Raw genomic sequence first — 22,266 nt, 5'->3', positions numbered from 1 at the left:
AGCGGAAGCGGTCGACTGTGGCATAATAAAAGCCCTGCTGCTTTCAGCCTCACCCTGCTTCATTCTACTACGTTAATAAATCATTAGCTCATCCATGAACATGATTTCTGCCTGAGTCCCATCGGATTGCATCGGCTGTGGGGATGAAGACCACAACTCCCATGATCCCACACTCAGTCACGGCGTCATCAGACTACGCCTTTTGTCTCTTTGTTTATTTTGAATACGTGCCCTCTAGCGGCGAAAATTACATATTGTGCCTTTAAACGAGGTATGAAGAACGGGCCCCAGAAGCAGTAACGCTAGCTTGAACCACGGTGTTGTGGCAGAAATAGTCGAATGTTATTACATTGTTCATTTCAGGGTTTGTACAACCTTTTGAGAGAGAAATTCAAGCAATTTTTAATGACCTACAAGCATTTCACACAACTGTTTCCAGCACTTTAAAGCTCCAAAATTATACAATTTGAATGTTATTTTCAAAGGGATGACCAAAATATACTGTGGTGAACAAACACTTATGTAAAATTAAAAAATATATAAAATCACCATTATAACCTGTAGATGCCAGCAGAGGAGCACTTATTGGCTTATTAGTCATTAATTTATACTTTTTCCTTTATATTTTGAAATGATAAAATCACTATTATAAAATATCAAACAAGAAGTTTTGCTCTTTTTGTGTATAAGAAAAGTCACAAAGTGCTTTGAAAAACAAACTTTTCTTCAATTTGCGACTAAATCACACATAATCACTGAAGTTGTTGGTCAGTTCCATATAAGACTATAGAAGAATAATGGTACATTTACTAGGAGTACAATAGAAACTTTTTTCTACATAAAAATTTGATTTTGCCCATGTTACTGTTGTTAATGAAATAAATATTGTAAGCTTCCCAACTCAAGCCTAGTGCTTTACTGTCAAATGTGTATAAACATGAAATGAACATGTAATATTATTAGTAAATGCACTTATTAATGCAAAACAATAATAATATTATCATATATATTTATTTGTCATATCCCTCTGAAATTAATTTCTAGGAGTTGTCTATTTATTATCAAAGTAATACAGTTAAAATGGGGAAAATATGTGAACGATTGCATTGCAGGCCGATTTAAGGTGTGCCCCTAAATTTGCTGATTGTGCTCCTAAAAGTTTTTCAAATAGATTTACTGTTTAATGCACTTTGTCATATTTCTAGTTATTTACCTAGCGGCTAATGAACATTCACTGAAAATAGCGGAGCCATAGCACAACTCGCATATTAACTAAAACAATGTTCCCCCCACAAGTAACTTGTAATTGTTCGCTTCAGCCACTAGAAGGACAAAAGTTACATAGCATAGCTTTAATATTACTTGGTATAAAGTTGTTGTCCATCTGTTTTCAGGGGCTTTTTCCCAGTAGCGGTTGGCTTCATTAGGCGGGTGCCTATTCTTGGATCTTTACTAAACCTTCCTGGTATCAGTGGGGTAAGTCAACCACAGTTTGCTGACTCTTTTGTCACTAGTTTGGTATCTTGTGCTTGCGTAAGTGACTGTCACACGACTACAATAATGTTCTTCTGTTTCTCTTTTAGTTAGTGGATAAAGTGGGCGAGAGCAACACGATGGTATAACGGTTTAGTATTTTCTTTTAGTTTTCTACGAGTGGCTCATATTTATATTTGTCATAATCGTGCGTCTCGCTGGCCAACATTTCTGAACGACAGATGAGATTTTTGATACTTTACCTGTGAAGAAGTTCATGTGTTTTTTTCTGGAACTGATTACCAAACCAAGTCAGGCTCTGTTTTTGTTGCTGCATCACACGTCTCCCTCCAGGGGGCGACGGGGACCACTGAACCCCCAAATGACCCATTGAACGAACCATAACTGAAAGGAATCACTGGGTTCTGAATGAAGTCGTTACTGTTTTTTTATTGCACTTTTATGTGCCAATTGTTCTGTTTTGCTTTTTTTATTTGTCAAAATCGAATTCTGACTTTTTCCACATGAGCGCCACCTAGTGGAGCGGAGACTTTCATCTCTTCACGCTCACGAGGGAAATTAAGCGACCTACGTGACATGCTGTTATTAGACATGACTGACTTGTTTAAGTATTTGTAAATACTTCAAATGTGAGACTAATGTACATTTTTACCAACAAAGATCCTGTTTAATAAATGGATTATATCCTTGACAGGTCTATTTGTCTGGCGTTAAACTGTGATAGACATCACATTTAAAGCCTTATATCAGCGCTCGGTGCAAATATTACACAAAGATTGTATATATTGCTAGCATGTGGTTTACATTTTGCACTTTCATTCAACATTTAGTGAGTACATTGACTAGTTCCTGTAACTAACAGTCAGTTGGAAGTGTAACAGTGTCAATCAAACGTTTGGACACACCTTTATAAAGTTCTTTATGACTATTTTTTTCACATTTACTGATCAAAACATGACACAAATGAAAAAAAATAAAATAAGATTCTTTGTCTAGATTCCAGCTATGATCATTCTGGACTTTCATGAGGTGCATCATGGGATGCTAGAAAACACTTGAGCATGTAATAAAAATGCTTGATGCTTTTGCTTGCAATCCGCTCCAATATATTTCCTTTTTGAATAAAAAAAAATGTTAGTTTTGCAAGTTAATTTATATGTTGGCACAATTTCTATTTTTTGGATCGAAAGTTTTTTAAGATCACAAATCGTAGATTCTGTCAAGTGTGTCCAAACTTTTGATTGGTAGTGTATAGTGTTTGCTATATTTCACCATCAGACACCAAGATCTGTTTTCACACAAAGTGTTAATCTGACAATCATGTGTTTCTATAATTCCTGACTGTTATAAGGAAACGGTTCACCCAAAAATGAAAATTTGCTAAGTGTTTACTCACCCTCAGGCCATCCAAGATGTAGATGAGTTTGTTTCTTCATCAGAGTTGGAGAAATGTAGCATTCCATCAGTTGCTCAGCAATGGATGCCCTGCAGTGAATGGGTGCCGTCAGAATGAGAGTCTAAACAGCTGATAAAAACATCACAATAATCCACACCACTCCAGTACATCAATTAACATCTTGTGAAGTGAAAAGCTGCATGTTTGTAAGAAACAAATCCATCAAGACTTATAATCACTGGATTACTTGTGGATTATTGTGTTGTTTTTATCAGCTGATTGGACTCTTATTCTGACGGCACCCATTCACTGCAGAGGATCCATTGCTGAGCAAGTGATTTAATGCTACATTTCTCCAAATCTGATGAAGAAACAAACTCATCTACATCTTGGATGGCCTGAAGGTGAGTAAACATTCATCAAATTGCATTCTTGGGTGAACTACTCCTTTATATACGTAAATTCAAACCCCTAAATCATTTGAAAGATGATTTCAAGAACATAATACAACTAGGATGTTAAAAGAAAAATCTTAGGCATGGATGTCTTGTCATGGCAGCAATCAAACATTCGAAGCTGTGAATAATAGCCATTGGTTTGCGAGTCAGCGTTACAGGTCTTTCAGGTCTTTCTGGATGTGCCACAGCATGTCTGCGCTCTTCTTCAGCTGCGAGACCTCGTCGCTGGTCAGGCTCATGTTGACCACGCTGCCCACTCCAGCACTGTTCAACACGCACGGCAGGCTCAGGTACACCTCGTCACTGATGCCGTACATACCCTGAAACAAATGCAATACATTAGCATTTCCATTATCTGTTATAATAGCCAAATATGTGGGAGAGCATTGCTATTGAGTGAGTGAGTGATGTTACAATGGTTGAATCAAGACTAGTTAGCACGTAATTTATAGTTGAAACAGTTTAATAACAATATTTTGTTATGGTTACACTATAGATGAAGGATGGTAAAACAATCCAATGCAAATGGCCCTTTTGTTACTCAAGATAGGTTTGGGACAGGAAAGCAGAAGTCTGATTCTGAGTCCTGTACTGACCTTCACCATGGTGGATACGGGATGGACTCGGTTGAGGTTCTTCATGAGACTCTCTGTCAGGTCGGCCACACTCAGCCCGATGGCCCAGTTAGTGTAGCCCTTCAGTCGGATCACCTCATAGGCGCTGTGGTGAACACACGGTCGTGGAAGTACTTTATGCATACATTCACTTCTAGAAGTATAGCTCAAATTTTTTTCTACACAAAAATTTATTCTAAATACTGTATTTGTGAGATGATATCTAGACACCACACTGAATTAAGCAATATAGTCATGTGATGACAATGTAGCATAGTGTTTCAAATGTTTATTGTTCCATACCGCATACTCATTCACAAACTATTTTTAATAAATTGCAGGCAGCAAATCGCATAATATGCATTTTGGGTGTAACTGATCTTAATGAGGAGTGAGAACTAAAAGAGTAGCCTGATGACGTACCTGTCCACGACTTTCTTGTGCGTTTCTTTCCAGTTCTCTCGGTCCGTGTCTTTGCCAATATCTGGATTGAGTTTCTGCAGACTGACTCCTGCCACATTAGTGCCACTCCAAACGGGAACTGCAATGCAAACACACACAGAGACCATGAGTGGATGAACGAGTTTTTATATATATATACACATCTATTTTTATTTATTATCATTTACTTTACACTTATAGAAATCTAAAATAAAAATCATTTTAAAATATGAATTAATAAATAAATAATTTTTTATTATTTTAATAACCTATTTATTTGCCTAAATGTAATTGATGAATATGTAAGTATATTAATAATATGAATTTGAATAATTTAACGTTATTAATTATTTTCAAATATATATAATGATATTTACATAATTTAAGTATGCTTACACTCAAAAATATATTTGATACAATAATATATTTAATTCAATATTAAATATTACGTTTACACTATAGTTTATATAATCATTATTTATTTAAATAATTTATATTCATTTTAATAAATAATGAGTCTTTTAGAAATCCTCATATTTTATTTTATCATATGTAATATTAATTTTCTTTTTTTTATTATTTTAATAATACATTACAATTATTTTAATAATATTTTTTTATTTCATTTTAATACATTTTTTAATATGTATTAATAATTTATATTTATTAATTTTTCATTTACTTATACTTAAATGTACACAACTTTATTCTATATTAAATTGAAATAGTTTATTTTACATTAAATAATTTGCATTAACTTTAATAAATATGAATATTATTTTACAAATAATAACTATTATATTTTATTTTATTATGTATAATATTTTAATAATACATCATTAGAATTATTTTAATATTTTTTATAAAAAAATTATTCATAATTTATCTATATAATTAAATTCATACTTTAATTTTATTATTATTATTTTATTAAGTATTTCATTCAATAATTAGTTTTTTAATAAAGCATAATATTTTAATAATATTTGTAATGTATTATTTTAAATACATTTCATAATTAATTGTTAATTTACAAGTTATATTACATTATATATATTTGTCTGGCTTGTCTCACCGCTGGAGTCGCCATGTTCTCCCAGAATCCATCCGTTGAAGCTGCTGGGATGGATGCCCAACCTCTCGGCCATCAGATACCGAAAGCGAGCCGAGTCCAGGTTGGTCCCGCTGCCGATGACGCGGTGCTTGGGCAGGCCGCTCAGCTTCCAGGTCACGTATGTCAATACGTCCACTACACGGGCAGAAAAACTGTGTTACAGGCAAATAAAAGGTGAAGAGTATGGTACTGTGTGTTTATGGGTACCTGGGTTGGACACGACGATGAGGATGCAGTTGGGACTGTATCTGACGATCTGCGGGATGATGTGTTTGAAGATGTTGACGTTTCTCTGCACCAGATTCAGTCTGCTCTCGCCCTCCTGCTGACGCACGCCTGCCGTCACCACCACGATACGAGAGTTAGCCGTCACAGAGTAATCTACAGGACAACACCAGACGTTCATGAGGTTCAAACCACAGAGAAACCACTCAAAAACGAGCGGGGTGTGAATTACACAGTGACCTTCAGGCGGGGTATTGTGTAAATAGGGCTTTTAAAAAAATAATCTAATTTCATAATGTGCCGATTAATTAATCAAATTAATTAGATCAATTAATTAACATGAACATCATGTGCTGATTAATTAAATGTGAAGTTATTATTAAAGATATTTTAAAGTTATCATTGTTAATTTAGACAAACACTGAATAGATACTACAAAAAAAGTAGCTTAAGAAAGAAATATTTGAATTCAACATACAAAAATACAAATAAACACTGAAATATGAAATGTTTAAAAAATATATATATATATTCTAAGTATGAAACTAAAAGCGCCAGTAGGTGGCAGCAAATCGCTGTCTTTATAAGTGAGTCATTCATTCAATCAATTCGTGCAAACAGCTGATTTATTCAGAAACTCAGCAAGTTACTGCCTTTATGAATGGCTCACTGACTCACTCGATCCGTTTAAAAATGTGGATTTATTAATGAAACACCACTCTGGGTTGATCAGAGACGCACAATTTGTCTTAGGGCTTTATTTTTGTTGGCGAAATTACTGACAATGTGTCTAAAATGTAATTATTCGGACCTTTACCTTATATTCATTTTTATGTAAAAACCTATTTTTTTCTTTCTACCAGCCAGTGATGACTCTGAAAGAAAACACACAGTACTTACGCGCATCTGACTGATTAAACCGCACGAATGTGGTTATTTATGGTTATTTTAGCAAATAGTTTGCTCCGTAAATTCAACAGCATTAAGTTGAGGAGGGTAAACTTGATCAGTCGACTGAATCTGCACATGCATTTTATGTGTTCTTGCTCCATCCAAGCAATAAATGCATGTATATAAATGAGTACTGTAGCGTATGTAGGTAATGTGTAGCTATGACCCATTTCAGGGGCTTTACATTTACAAATCAGTCAGGGCTATAGAAATGCATATTAATATTTGTAAGTAAATCTCCATATTATGCATAGGGAGCTTTCTATCTGACCCTCCTACATCTAGTTTTGACGTCCATCAGGGGGGAATCAAGCTTTAATTCACACCCTGATAACGAGTGTTTGCGGAGGCGAGCGCTACCTTTGCCTGAGACAATCTTGGGTGTCTTTAGGAAGAGGCTTCCGTGCTGCAAGTCCATCATCTCGCCCTTGAGTTTGTCCTCTATAACGTCCACCAGCGCCAGCTCATCCGCCAGCTCCTGCAGCACCGGACCGGACACAACAACACAACATCAAACCAAAAACTCATCAGGGCTACATTACATCCCGAAGTACATACTCATACTACACACAAGTATGCACTTCATTTTAAGATAATATTTTAAAACAAAACAGCTTCACTGCTTTTTTTTTGACAAATAATTATAAATGTTAATATGCAAAGAATAATATCATAATAATAATAATATAACACTAATAATAATATTAATATAAAAAATAGAAACAATAGAAATACTACTACTAATAATACTACTAATAAAAATAAATACTAAAACAATATGAATAATAATACTACTAATAATATGAAAAATAAATAAAAAGTATGAAAACATAAATAATAAACATCAATATGAATACTACCTACTACTGTTAATAATAAATGAAACAATAGAAATAGAAATAATACTACTACTAATACAATAATATGAAACAATAGAAATACTATTATGAATAATAATAATAACAACATGAAACAGAAATAATCATAAATAATAATACCAAATGATAATAATATAAAAATTTTAAATAATTCTAATACCCACTAATAATAATAACAGTATGAAAACAATAATAGTTATTATAATAACACTACTACTAAAAACATGAATAATAATAATAAATGAGAAAATAGAAATAGAAATTCTACTACTACTTATATACAAATATAAACAAATCAATAGAAAATATTAATACTAATAATAAAAACAGTTTGAAATTCTAATAACAACAAAAAATAATAAATGAGAAATAGAAATACGAATAATAATAACAATATGAAAAAAAATATATGAACAAAATATAATAGAAATACTACTATAATAATAAAATAAATAAAATGATTACAACTGAAAACATGTTCTTTTTTATAAAAGAGGTATATCAAATTCATAATCTCTGTGAATTTTAAATAAAACATTTTTTTACATTTTTGCTTTGATTTTGGACAAATGTGACTGTCACATCAGTGGCCAATGTAGGTTTTTCTCAACCTCATTTATTTAGTTGTTTTTCACCCTGTTGTGCCGGCCGCGGTTCTTCACCTTTAGTCTAATTGGACAAAGGGATCAAAGTCAAGCGTGGACAAACACGGCCTAAATCTACTGGAAAATGACCCACTGACTTACTAACATCATCAGTATGAGCAAAATGTTCATGACCTCGTGTACAATCAATAAACCAACAAGGAACTTGTCCAGGAATATGTTTGTGCTGCGGTCTCAAAGTCCGGAGCATGTTGGCGAGTACAGCCTGTGACGATCAATAACCGCATGAAGAGCGAGTCTCACCCGCAGCAGAACACTGACGGCGCAGGCCATGCCGACCTGTCCCACACCCACCACCGTCACTTTGCTCCTCGGCGGCTCGAGCGGCCCGCTAGACAGAGGAGTGATGAGCTTCTGCAGAACCGACGCCATGCTCAACACTGCAGAGGAACACACACACACACACACACACACACTCACTCACACACAAACACACACACACACACACACATACACTCTCACACACACACACACACACACTCTCTCACACACACACACACACACACTCTCTCACACACACACACACACACACTCTCTCACACACACACACACACACACTCTCTCACACACACACACACACACACTCTCTCACACACACACACACACACACTCTCTCACACACACACACACACACACTCTCTCACACACACACACACACACACTCTCTCACACACACACACACACACACTCTCTCACACACACACACACACACACTCTCTCACACACACACACACACACACTCTCTCACACACACACACACACACACTCTCTCACACACGCACACACACACACACAGACACACAAACACCGTATGATTATGAACCTGGTGATGAGCAGAAAGTAGAAACTCAACCGAGATCACTTTAATATCTTTAATAGCAATTCAATTAATTTAAGAGTATTTGCAGTATCTCAGATGTTACCAGTAATCTCACGTATCTCATCTAAAGATCTTTACAGTATCTCAAACTGTGCTCAAATTTGCCAAGATACTAAAGTCTGAATCAAAAGTCAGAGATCTCAATATGAACTATCACATACATTCTATGAACTATATATTTCTCAGCAAATACTTAGGCTACAAGATCAGGGTAATCATAGTTAACTAAAACTACAAACAATATGTTACTTGAACATCTCTGTTACATTAAATGAAATGAAACTGGAATAATATATATATATATATATTTTTTTTTTTTTAACATTTCTCATTTGCATTGAGTTTCATGAACTTGATGACCTAAAAAACTAAAACTGAAATAAAAATGATATTGACAAACAGATTGAATTTAAAACAGGTTGAATGATGTATAATATAAAAATATAAACGTTCAAAATAATCTCAGCGATACTAAAATAACCCTGCAATACTCTTACTGTACAACATCCATTTTAAAAAAATCCCAGAATCCCAGAAATAATTATTTTTTTTTTCATTTTATTTCTCCTCAGGAAATAAAAAAAAAAACACCAGAGACCAAGCTGACAATTAATTAACCATTAAATTTAAATAAAATAAATATTAATCAGATAATGAAGCAATAATCTAATAATAAAATAATAAAGCACACACACAGACACTGTATGTGTGTGCTTTATTAATTACTTTATTAAAATGTATTTTAACACAGGCATATATTTAACATACACACACACATATATATAAGTGCTGTCAAATGATTAATCGCATCCAAAATAAGTTTTTGTTTACATAATATATGTGTGTGTACTGTGTATATTTATTATGTATATATAAAGACACACACATACAGTATATATTTTGAAAATATTTACATGTGTATACATTTATATTATTATATTATATATATTTAATATATTAACAACATTTTTCTTAAATATATACATGCATGTGTGTGTATTTATATATACATAATAAATATACACAGTATACACACATTATGTAAACAAAAACATTTATTTTGGATGCAATTAATCGCGATTAATCGTTTGACAGCACTAATATATCTATATATATATGCATTTTATTTGCATGCTACAATGTACTGTACATTCTAGTAAAAAAAAAAGGCGTTAAAAACATAGAGCTTCAAATTTGCATATGAGGCTGATTAAAAAATTTTAAGAATTTGAAAGGAAAATAAGAGGTTACTTAGTGGTGAAGCAAGCAAATCTCAACAGGACTTGTTGGTGAAGTACCTAACCACAATAATGGTTTACAACATCACCCAGCAACAATTCCCAAAACATCAACAAAGACACAGAAATGGAGATGGAGACATCTTACAAGCTCATCTCATAATTAAAAACACCACAACACATGTAGCAGCCTGTGGCGACCAGACTCGGTAGGACCTCACCTGCACACAGATGCTTCTCAGTCTCACACAATAAGCGTCAGAAGAAATCTGCTGTAATGCAGCGACCTGCTTCGGTTTATCTGCTGCTGCTGGTGTGTTCAGATCAAGGTCACTTACAGGACACTCCTCCAGAGACGTGGACAAACACATGCCCTGTCCTACATACACCCTCGACTCTTAATAAAACACCCGCACAACCCCGCGTCGGTCTTACCGTGTCTGAAGAGGCTTTGCGCTCCCAGGAAGAGCTGCCACCATGAGACGAGCATGGCAGGCTGTTACAGGCGGCTATCCGGGGCACTGCAGTGAATTACAGCGAGTACAGTGCCACCTCAGTGCCAGCCTCCCTGCAGACAGACCGCACGCTAATGAGGTTACTGTAATCCGCTGCCATCTGCTGATCCTGCGCGCTGAAACCCTCGAACGGGATTCAAACAAAACAGAGCAATTAGTATATGTGACCCTGGACCACAAAACATGCATGCATGCATGCATCACCTGAAAGCTGAATACATAAGCTTTCCATTGATGTATGGTTTGTTAGGATAGGACGATATTTGGCTGAGATACAACTATTTGAAAATCTGGAATCTGAGGGTGCACAAAAAAAAACAATCAAAAATTGAGAAAATCATCTTTAAAGTTGTCCAAATGAAGTTCTTAGCAATGCATATCACTAATCAAAAATTACGTTTTTATATGTTTACGGTAGGAAATGTACAAAATATCTTCATTGAGCATGATCTTTACTTAATATCCTAATGATTTTTGACAAAAACAAAATCTGTAACTTTGCCCCATACAAGTTTTTTTTTTTTTTTTATTAATGAGCCTAACTGGATGGTGAACTTTTGATAAAGTGATGGGTTTGTTGAAACCACAAGCAGTTCTGTCTTAGCCAGGTTGAGTTGAAGGTGATGGTCTGTCATCCAACAAGAAATGTCTGTTAGACAAGCTGAGATGCGAGCAGCTATCGTCGGATCATCAGGATGGAATGAGAGGTAGAGTTGAGTGTCATCAGCATAGCAGTGATACGAGAAGCCATGTTTCTGAATGACAGAACCTAGTGATGCCATGTAGACAGAGAAGAGAAGTGGTCCAAGTACTGAGCCCTGAGGCACCCCAGGGCTCAGTTACATGTTACATGAACTATTATAATAACAATTAATTATGCATAATTGCATGCAAGCAACCCTATCCTAACCTTAACCATATCGTTAGTAGCCTACATGTTATTAATTAATATTACTCAGTACTTAAATGTATAATTACACTGTAACAAGGACACCTTCAAATAAATTGTAACCCAAACAAATTATATTTTATATTTTTAGAACAATGTAATCAATATTAACTCAACTATAAGACATGTATTAATCTCATTAAGTTAGTGTTTTTAAGCATTTTACATTTATTCCAAAATAATAACTCAAGGCATTAACAATTTAAACAATATTTTTTTTACTATTTTTGAATTTTTCGGGTTATCAGCGTGGATGGCAAATCTTTTGATTAGATTTTTTTTATTAAACTGTACAAAGCATCAAACCAATAAAGCAGTACAGTTATAAAAACAAAACAAAGATAAAGAAAGAATACAAATCCCTTAAGAAAATTAACCATGTTTTTATTTTATAAAAGTGTTTTTTTTTTGTAGAACCACAGTTTTACTACTAATACCATGGTTAAACTATGGTTAGTGTAGCTAAACCATGGTTAATTTGTGGTTACCGTGGTTTAACTATTAACAATGTTCTTTATTTTAAGAAGTCACATAGGATGAATATAGAGATGCAGTTTTCACTGCTTCATGATTAACAGAACTTTGGATAGTTTCCATGTACTTGTCTAGATCAACTTTAAATGAAAAAAAGAGGTTTAGAGACAGATTTCTGCTTATGAATGTAAAATGTAGCTAGCAGGAAACAAAGTAAGTTATATTTCCTATATTCTCTTTCGAGTAGTCAAACAATCCAAAGAAAACAACTTATATATTAAGTGTTTTACATACATTACCATTATCGGTATGAATTGGGCAATGTGGACATTTTGTTGAAAAATGTGTGTGTGTGTATATATATATATACTAATTAACATTTGAAGTCAATCAAAACCTTTCATCAAAGTTCTCAAAACGTATTCTTGTCTTAGGACAACTCATATATATATATATATATATACACATACACACACATATGTATATATGTACAGTAGTGGCCAAATTTATTAGAACACTAGTATTTTCACCAAAAAGGTTTTAAGCTTCTTTTAAGTTTCTTGAAGCATCTTGGAGACGTTGGCACAGTTCTTCTGGATTGAGTCGGTCTCAGTTTGTTCTGTTTCTTCATGTCCTTCCAGACAGACTGATGATGATCAGATCAGATCTCTGTGTGGAGCACTGGCTGCTGTCAGATAAGAAAGATGCTGGATGTGGAGGTCCTGGGCTGGTGTGGTTACACATGGTCTGCGGTTGTGAAGCCGGTTGAATGTACTGACAAATTCTCTGAAACGCCTTTGGAGACGGCTTATGGTAGAGAAATTAACATTCAATTCACAGGCTCTCCATGCCAATTGCATGCTCCCTCAAAACTTGCGACATCTGTGGCATTGTGCTGTGTGATAAAACTGCACATTTTAGAGTGGCCTTTTATTGTGGCCAGCCTAAGGCACACCTGTGCAGTAATCATGCTGTCTAATCGGCATCTTGATATGCCACACCTGTGAGGTGGATGGATTATCTCGGCAAAGGAGAAGTGCTCACTAACACAGATTTAGACATTTGTGAACAATATTTGAGAGAAATAGGCCTTTTGTGTACATAGAAAAAGTCTTAGATCTTTGAGTTCAGCTCATGAAAAATGGGGGCAAAAACAAGTGCTGCATTTATAATTTTGTTCAGTGCATGTATATATATATATAAATAACTCTACAAAACAGTGCTGCATTGTACATAATATATTATATCATATATAATTCAATATCATATCACATAATACATTGAATATCAGTGACTTATGACTAGCAATATTTCCCTGTTCATTAAAAATCTTCCAAGAGTGTCAATAACTAAGTATTTATCATTTCTGACTCAAAGCTGTAGAATGTTTATTTTAACAGCATTAAACTGTTTATTATAAATACATTTATATATGTATTAAAAAAAAACACTACTGACCACAATATTTAAAGTAAAAGATATTTCCTGTAAATGTGAGACGTGACATCTCTGCATAATTTTATACAGCTAAAATAACTAGCGCTCACTATTACTACAAAAAAAAAAGGCTAAAAATTGCCTAATTTTTCTGTAATGCCATTTAATTTACACTACTGTAGAGATTTCAAATGTTAACAAAAAGCAGTAAATATGCAACCACCAAAAATATGGATTCTGAATACAAGTTCAGATGAACCTTTGAATACTTGACAGTGTTTGTCTGTTTGTGTTTAACGCCATTCCAGCTTCTGTGATTATTTTCATGGCGAGAAATATTACGGCTGAATTAGATCACATTTGTATTTGGCTTATGTTAAAAATCTCTTCAAAAGAGTTACCCAAATAAAAAATTCTCAATGAGTTGAAACCAGCACAATCTAATAAAACATGCTTAATGGATATAGGGATTCGGCAGAAAGAACATGTTGGAGGATCTTGAAAACATGACAGAGAGAGAAAGACCAGTTGTTGTGTATAATATCCAGGTAGCTCTTTATTGTACTACTGACAAAACAAATGTCAGAGGTTAAAACCAGACGGCATTCATTCGTGTCACAAACCTTTTTATATAGACTATTTAGACATGGAACTCCTCTGTGATTGGAGGGCGTCTCCCCTTCACCGTCATGATGTCAGAGGTGGGCAGGGCTCAGGACAGACTTAAATATAGAGAACAGGAGGTGTGCGGCTGTGTCGAGGGGGAAGCGGGCGATCGCTCGATCTCACTGGCTGTTTACTCGGTGAGGCCGAGCTTCTTTTTGAGGGACTCGGGCATCTCAGGGGGAGGAGGGCGGGGCAGGCGGAAGTAGACCTTCACAGAGTCGTAGATGAACCACTGCAGGGCCGTCAGGGTACCGATCATGATGATACGGGCGACGAGTCCCTTCCACACACCTGAAAAACACGACACACGCAGTCCATTTATAAAAAACTGATTGCAAGAGTTGATCTGCATATTCATTCAGGGCAATTTGAACGGTCAAAAACTCTTATGATAGTTTGTCTGCTCTCCAGCTGTTCTGCCCCGGCGTTTTCCTGTGAAGGATCAGGGCAGAGAGGATTCTGGGTGAGCAGGTAGACTGATCTCACACGCCAATGACTCAAGCACCTCCAACTGTACAGCCGTAAAGCTGCTGGGAGCCTCCGGCCCGATCCTGCTGCTCCCAGAGAGAGAACACAACAGAACCGGAGATGGAGAAACTCCCCAGAGGTGGATCTAAGGAGCGTGTTGTGAAAGAAAGACTAAAGCACAATGAAAAGTCTCACCCTTCGGTCCAAGCTTCTTGAGCACTTGCGTGGCTGTGCTTCCCTTCTCTTTGTTCAACACGGACACGACGGAGTCAGCCGGGTGAGACACGATGGCGCAGAACACACCAGCTACAAGACACAAGGAAACATGCATCACAACTCTGATTTAAAGAACCCAGATCAGTGCTGACAAACGTTACATTTACACAAATTAATTCTAAGAAAATACATTTAAAAAAAAAATAATAAATGATTGATAAATAAAATAAAAACGTTTTAAATTAAATAAATTGTAATTATTATTATATTAATGATATAGAATCAATAATATACATTTAAAAATAATATAAAATGTATTATAGAATCAAAAATAATGTAAAACATGTAATATAAATCAATAACATCTGTACAATTATATTAGTCTTAGTCAAATCAATATAATTCTTAATAATAATAATAATAATAATAGTAAATCAAATAAAATATCAAATCATTAAAACTTTAATTTTACATTAAAATAAAACCTTAAAGTGGTGATAATTATTAATAATAATATATTATAATAGTAATTATCATAATATTCATTTTTTTAATGTAAATATTTTTTTTATTTTTAAATTTTTTATAAATCATTTTTAAATATTTAGTTTATTTTGTATTTTATTTTTGATTATAATAAGAATAACATTGATTTGATTAATATTACTACACTGTTTTACATTCTTTTTTTATTATTGATTCAATATTATTATTATAAATAAGATCTGATTTAAATAAGCAAAGATAATCCTCAGAGATCAGGCTCACCGATGTAACCAGCGATGAAGGTGACGACCAGCTGTTCGGGTTTGGAGCATTCGCTGCGGGGTTTGGGCACCACATACTTGTAGAGCAACTCAACGGTGCGCTCGAAGCAGGCGAACTTCATCATGGTGTAGGGGATCTGTCTCATCCACAGAGGAACCACACCTTTGTAGAACCTGCCAGAAGATTCACAACACAATTTCAAGAATTAACAGGTCAATATTAAGGGCCTATTGGTTCATTTTTAAATAGTTTGTCTGCTCTCCAGCTGTTCTGCCCCGGCGTTTTCCTGTGAAGGATCAGGGCAGAGAGGATTCTGGGTGAGCAGGTAGACTGATCTCACACGCCAATGACTCAAGCACCTCCAACTGTACAGCCGTAAAGCTGCTGGGAGCCTCCGGCCCGATCCTGCTGCTCCCAGAGAGAGAACACAACAGAACCGGAGACGGAGAAACTCCCCAGAGGTGGATCTAAGGAGCGTGTTGAGCTCACCAAAGCTTCGAAGTGCAGGATACTCACGCCCAGAGTCCTTCCTCGGCGTACATCTTAGGGGCACATTCTCTCAGTGTGTTGGCATAGCCAGGCTGAGTCTGGATACGCACTTTACACGCCTCCATAGGGGCCAGAGCCATATCTGCGAAGAACTCTGCGCTGGCAGAAGCAGCCAGATACAGCGAGGTCCTCCACATGTATGCGTTTTCCTGAGAAGAGAGGAAGAACACATCAGCATCAGCTAGCAGAACTCACAATGTTTACAGTTGTTTTTTAAACTGGGGAGAAAGGCTGCATTGTATATATTAAATTAATAATTTAAAATATAATTTCAAAATATGTTTATAATTGATTATATTGTCATTTTATATTAAATTAACGAGTTAATATATAACATGTAAAAACATTATAAATTAATTTAATATATAATATGTAAATTATAATTCAATTGTATATGAAGGCTAATATTAATATCTAATAAGTATAATATAAAATAATAAAAATTGTTATACACTGCAATTATTTTATTTATATAAATGTTATGTATTAACAAATGAATAAATTTATGTAATAAAGTTAATCATTTAAAAATATTAAAATATAACAATATATAATTGTATTAATAAATCAAAGCCATGCATAAAGTTCACAATTTAAAATTTTAAATATTTATTGAATATAGATCAAATAAATTTTTTTTATCTTAAATATAAAATGTTAAATTATAATAAAATATCCAATTTATTGTGTATATAAATACTAACATTAATATTATAAAAAAAAAAAAAAGAAGTTACAATACATTATAATAAAAATGATAAACCTATAACCCCCCAACAATAACACATAAAAAGGTACCAATCTGACAATGAAAATTCAGTTTAATCTACAATAATTTGATTCACTGCGTAGAGTTCAACTACATGTAACCAAAAAATAAATTTCTGCAAATTAATTATTGTCAGAATGTTACACTGCTAAGTTACCCATTTTCAAACACTATCGATTTAAGCAAAGCCAAAACGTTGGTATTGAGCAATCACGTTTGAAAGCGTAATATCAGTTCAGCTCACCTCTCCTAGCAGGTCACCGTACATGACCTTGAACACCTCGTAGAAGCCGAACTTGCAGAGCCCCTGCATGGAGTATCCGATGAAGGTGGGCGCCCAACCTTTGGCCAACCCGCGCACGCCGTCCTCTCGAACCGTGATGGAGAATCCATTGAAGATGCTCTTGTATTTAGCTGGATCCACCTAAACGCAGCATTTGGTTATTGCCACGACAGTCAGCAAACAATCACAGAGGAACTGCAGCAGGAACCGGCTGGTTATGAAGGAACACGGTTAATGGTTTCACTTCACAAAATGGCATTTCAAGATTAATAAATCAAAAAGTAAACCAAATGTTACTAAGATAACATCAGTGGCAGAGCGTCACAAATCGATTTAAAACAATGGATCATTCAGGAATAATAATTTATTCATTCTCATCTCTTTCTAAATGCATACTATATTCTTTGTTCCACAAAACGCAAGAGACTCATTTTTATATACATGAAGAGTTAATTTGCAAAAACAGAGAACTCCATTTTTAACAATTCTCAGAAATCATGTTTTTTCATTGTGCATTCCAATTACTCAATCAAACTGCAGTTGGGTTATTTTGATTAGGTTAAAAAAAAAAAACAGCGCACACAATAAACATAACATAATAAAAAACATGATTTTTGAAAATAAAATAAAACTGTTATCTGTTTTTGCAAATAAACTCTTCATATGCATCATGGAAAAGAGCAGCATGGACATTCTGTGTAATATCTCATTTCATGTTTCAGTAGGGGTGTAACATAACACAAAAATACAATGTATTGTGGCTAGCAAGTACATATATTGTGTATATATCACCATCTATATCTATGTATCTCTCTCGCTCTATATATATATATATATTTTTTTTTTTTTATTACTTCTAAGTGATAAAAAATTAAAGTACTGCTCATTAAAATGCTGTTCATTAAAAACAAATTATTATTAAATGACTTGAAAACACTACAAATTATACAAATGAATAATGAAAAAAATTCTAAATACAAATGTTTGACATGTAAATTATTTCTTATATATATATATATATTTTTTTTTTTTATTTAAAATTTATTTAATCTCCTTTATTTTGGCTTAAAGTATTACGCATCAAACTGAGTTGCATTGTATTGTTGCACCCCTATGTTTCAGAGAAGAAAATTAGGTTCTAGAAAAGAAAAAAAAAAGTATTCTCATGAAGGATTATTAAATGCATAAATTATCGTGCCTCTGTGCTTAATTTCCAATGAACGTCTTACAGGAATTTTTGGTAGCTGGTTAGTCAAATCACTTCAAAAGTGTTAGTGACCCTTCGCCACGGATGTCATCTCAACGATGAAGGGGAGGGAAGGGAGTACAGACCTGGAGACGGCACTTGACCAAGTCGAGGGGCACGACGGCCGTGTGCGTAATACCACAGCTCAAGATGCCCCCGAACCCACAGAGGGCGTAGTATTTCGTCGAGCCGAACTCACAGCTATCCCTCGACTCTGTGACGTGAGGGAACACAGGAACACACACACACATGCTCATGCATCACAACACGACACTTAACATGCTGATGAGGGGTCGGCTCACACGGACACACTCGGGTGACTCCGGCTAACACACACGGACCTGCATTCGGCACTTGACCAGGTCGAGGGGCACCACAGCCGTGTGTGTGGTGCCACAGCTGAGGATCCCTCCAAAGCCACAGAGGATGAAGTATTTCTGTGAGCCGAACTCACAGCTGTCTCCCTCTGAGGAGAAACACGGAATCACGTTCATCCACAAAGACTGAGACGCTTGTTCGTGGGTTAGTGGAAAACCGCCTCATTGGACTGTAAAGCGTGACTTTTCTCCTGCTATCCATTAATCCATTAGATGCAACCGACTTTAAACATGACCATCTTTGTGATGATCCCATCCTAAGATTTCATAGGCAGACACTATTTATTTTAATCCAAAAAGACTCATGTGAAAAAAAATGTTATATGTAAAATTGTACAAAAATCTTATTGAAATCATATTTAAAAAATTTTTTTATATATTAATAAACAATATTAATTTTAATAATGCTTGCATATCTAACAATTAAAATTCAGTTCAGTCAATATTTTATCAGCAATTAAAAATGTATTCTTTTTTATTTTAAAAATACACAGAATATTACTACATTGTTACACATCCTAAAATACTTTACGATTTTAAAAATCATAAATTCGAGACGTTTATTATAAATGTGTTAGATATCAATATCGATATTATGACTTATTAATATTTAGACTGAAGTGATTTGTCATTATCAGCTATTATTATTAGATGACTATTACTAAGTTACACTTTTTTTTTTTAAATACTTTATTTTCATATAAAATTCATTATAAATGTGGAAAATGTAGTTATTACATTATTTTCACAATTACTTTCACTACAGCACTGTAAGATGCATTTAAAAATCTATTCGTATTATTTAAAATGTGTATCGTATTTATTTAGTTAAATATACTTACTGAAATATACACTTTTTTTTTTTATGATTTATTCACCGTTTAAACTCAAACGGAAACAGTTGTATTCTGTTTATGGGCGACCTTATTCATTCCGGTAAACAGATAAAACGATTTAGCGCACCAATTAAAGCGGTTCTACTAAAACTACAATTATTATACAACCCCATAATGGAGAAGCACTGATAAAAAAAAACATGCAAATCTATTAAAATGTACGATTAGATGTTGGGCAAGACGCTGGACGATACACGACACCGGACCTGGACGCGTTCCTCAAGCTGAGGACCAATCAGAACGCGCCTTGTTGAGCGCTGGACTGCGTTCCTGCGCCAGTGAGCCAATCAGATCGCGCCTAATTGAGAATAGCGGTACACACGCAGGTCATGCGCAGAATAGTACGCTTTAAATAAAGAACACCGTGTCCTCTGACCGGCTCAATAACATTTGAGCATATCCCACACGTTTACTTCTATCCGATGCGTTGTTAAAATGTTAAAACGCCTCCTGAAACATTTACAACGCGTCCTCTGACCGTGTCCTTCACTGCCCTCCATGAACGCAACCAGGCCAGAAACTCGCCGCAGCAAGTTTAACACACTAAAACACACTATTTATAACGCAGAAGCACACAGTCTATACTTGTGATAAGCGCAGGAACTGACAGCACTAACGGGAACTTCCTAATAATCTAAACTACAGCTCGAGAGCATCTAACGCTAGTTAGCATAATGCTAACTAGTACTCTAACCTTTAATTCAACGTTCATATGGTGTAATTTCCCATCCTGAGCGCCGGGACATCCACATCAAGCAGTAATAAAGCAATACACGGAGAAAGTGTGATGGGTTAGGGTGTTTTTCTTAATTCTACCCCCGTCTTCAGCTACTAAAACTGCATTTAATGCAAATGAGGTTTTTTGGTCTCCTATCCATAGCTATGTATGGGCTACGGTCTTACCGGCTGCCGCGGCGGCTGCGAGCCTGCGCGTCGGTACGGGAGTGTGTTCCTCCGGTTCCTCGGCTTTCTGCAGCGAGAACAACGGGGCGCTGAAGGGGTTTGCGCGGGTCAGCTGGGTCAGCGTGGTCGGATACATGTCTGAATGAAAAACCAACACTGGTTAGGCGCTGAACACGTTTACAAGCTGCGTGTTTTACACACACATGTCAAACATTTAACACGTTATGTGAAGAAACTGCGGAATGATACTTCAATCTGTGTGTGAAGACCAAGAACAAGGTTGTGTTAGGTTTAGGCGAAACTCTTACTTTAGTGAAGTTGTCGCAAAATGGCGCCTGCGTTCTCTCCTCTACCGGCTGCGCAGAGAGACCGAGCGATATGCGCGAGCGCCGCGAGGCTCAACCGGATAAAGGAAGCGACTGCGTCACTGCAGGCCCCGCCCACCTCATTATAAATCCTACTATGGCCACGCATCGGCTCATGAATATTAATATAGACGGCGATTTTTTTTTTTGTTTTTCTTCATTTATTTATTTAAAAAAGCTTTTTCAGCGCAGAGGATGTACATAGTGATATTAATAAACAATGAGGTATGAACAGTGCCAGTGATTAAATAAAATTATTTTACATTATTTTCAGTTATTTTTAGATTCGCTAATGAGATGAATTTATTTTTGTAAATAAATGTGAGATATTGTGCTAAAAGTTTTCCTTCTTCTAAGAAAATATTTTCATGTATATTACTACTACTACTATTATATATTTCTCAAATTAAAACAGCGTATCAAATGCAGTAATAATTTTACATTAATTCAGTTTCTTTTATTTTTTAAGATTCGCTAATGAGATGAATTTTTAAAATGTGAGATATTGTGTTACAAATTTCCCCTTTTCTAAGAAAATATTTTCCAAGTATATTACTTCTACTGTTACTATATCTATATATTTCTAAAATTAAAACAACATATCAAATACAATAGTCCTGCCAACCCATTCAAATGTTCATGCTACATAATTTTCTAACTGAATTTTCTGATTGGGTGCAATTGATATAACGATAAGATTAAATAAGAAAAAGTCTTTTACAAATCATATATATATATATATATATACAGTATATATAAGTTACACATACATAGCAAAAACAGAACCAAAGCATGCACATCGATGGCACAAAATGCTCTAAATTGGGTGCTCGTTCAAGAAAATAATGAAAAAACAAACAAAAGTTGGCACACCATAGGCTCCAAAAATGCAAAACAATTTAACATTGGACTTTAATGTTACGTTTTGAGCTAACAGCCCTGACGAAGAGCTCGAAACGTTACCTTGTATGAAGACCGATATATTTTTTTTAAGTTACACATACATAAAATGAAATGGTCTGCCAAACCAA

General features: G+C 35.0%; 3 protein-coding genes across 4 annotated transcripts in view; 1 reads left to right on the top strand and 2 right to left on the bottom strand.

Moving 5' to 3' along the window:
- The window catches only part of LOC107551388 (vesicle transport protein GOT1B-like), a 6,586-nt gene extending 4,139 nt beyond the window's left edge, over positions 1 to 2,447 (top strand). The window contains exons 4-5 of the mRNA XM_016232973.1: positions 1,395 to 1,476; positions 1,584 to 2,447. Coding sequence (XP_016088459.1) covers positions 1,395 to 1,476; positions 1,584 to 1,622 — 121 coding nt within the window. The 3' untranslated portion in view covers positions 1,623 to 2,447. The remainder of the gene's footprint in view (positions 1 to 1,394; positions 1,477 to 1,583) is intronic.
- Positions 2,448 to 3,274: 827 nt separating this feature from the next.
- Positions 3,275 to 10,671, bottom strand: ldhbb (lactate dehydrogenase Bb). Its single transcript, XM_016233002.1, has 8 exons — positions 10,576 to 10,671; positions 8,480 to 8,616; positions 7,054 to 7,171; positions 5,725 to 5,898; positions 5,479 to 5,652; positions 4,386 to 4,503; positions 3,945 to 4,068; positions 3,275 to 3,668 (listed from the first exon to the last, which is right to left on the bottom strand). The coding sequence occupies exons 2-8, from the start codon at positions 8,606 to 8,608 to the stop codon at positions 3,501 to 3,503; spliced, it is 1,005 nt and encodes a 334-aa protein (XP_016088488.1). The 5' UTR covers positions 8,609 to 8,616; positions 10,576 to 10,671; the 3' UTR covers positions 3,275 to 3,500.
- Positions 10,672 to 14,260: 3,589 nt separating this feature from the next.
- LOC107551415 (phosphate carrier protein, mitochondrial-like) lies at positions 14,261 to 21,288 on the bottom strand. 2 transcript variants are annotated; one of them, XM_016233001.1, is made up of 8 exons: positions 21,179 to 21,288; positions 20,871 to 21,008; positions 19,036 to 19,160; positions 17,410 to 17,589; positions 16,364 to 16,545; positions 15,848 to 16,020; positions 15,059 to 15,169; positions 14,261 to 14,686 (listed from the first exon to the last, which is right to left on the bottom strand). In XM_016233001.1, exons 2-8 carry the CDS (start codon positions 21,004 to 21,006, stop codon positions 14,526 to 14,528), a joined length of 1,068 nt encoding a protein of 355 aa, XP_016088487.1. In that variant the 5' UTR covers positions 21,007 to 21,008; positions 21,179 to 21,288; the 3' UTR covers positions 14,261 to 14,525. The 2 variants fall into 2 exon arrangements, with proteins under 2 accessions (XP_016088487.1, XP_016088486.1); XM_016233000.1 differs by lacking the exon at positions 19,036 to 19,160 and adding an exon at positions 18,781 to 18,908 and having other exon boundaries at positions 21,179 to 21,287.
- Positions 21,289 to 22,266: the final 978 nt, after the last annotated feature.

This window comes from Sinocyclocheilus grahami, unplaced genomic scaffold (assembly GCF_001515645.1).
Source record: "Sinocyclocheilus grahami isolate Dianchi unplaced genomic scaffold, SAMN03320097.WGS_v1.1 scaffold423.1, whole genome shotgun sequence".
Taxonomy (NCBI): domain Eukaryota; kingdom Metazoa; phylum Chordata; class Actinopteri; order Cypriniformes; family Cyprinidae; genus Sinocyclocheilus; species Sinocyclocheilus grahami.
The sequence above is the reverse complement of the archived record's forward strand: the minus strand, read 5'-3'. Positions and strand labels throughout refer to the sequence as shown.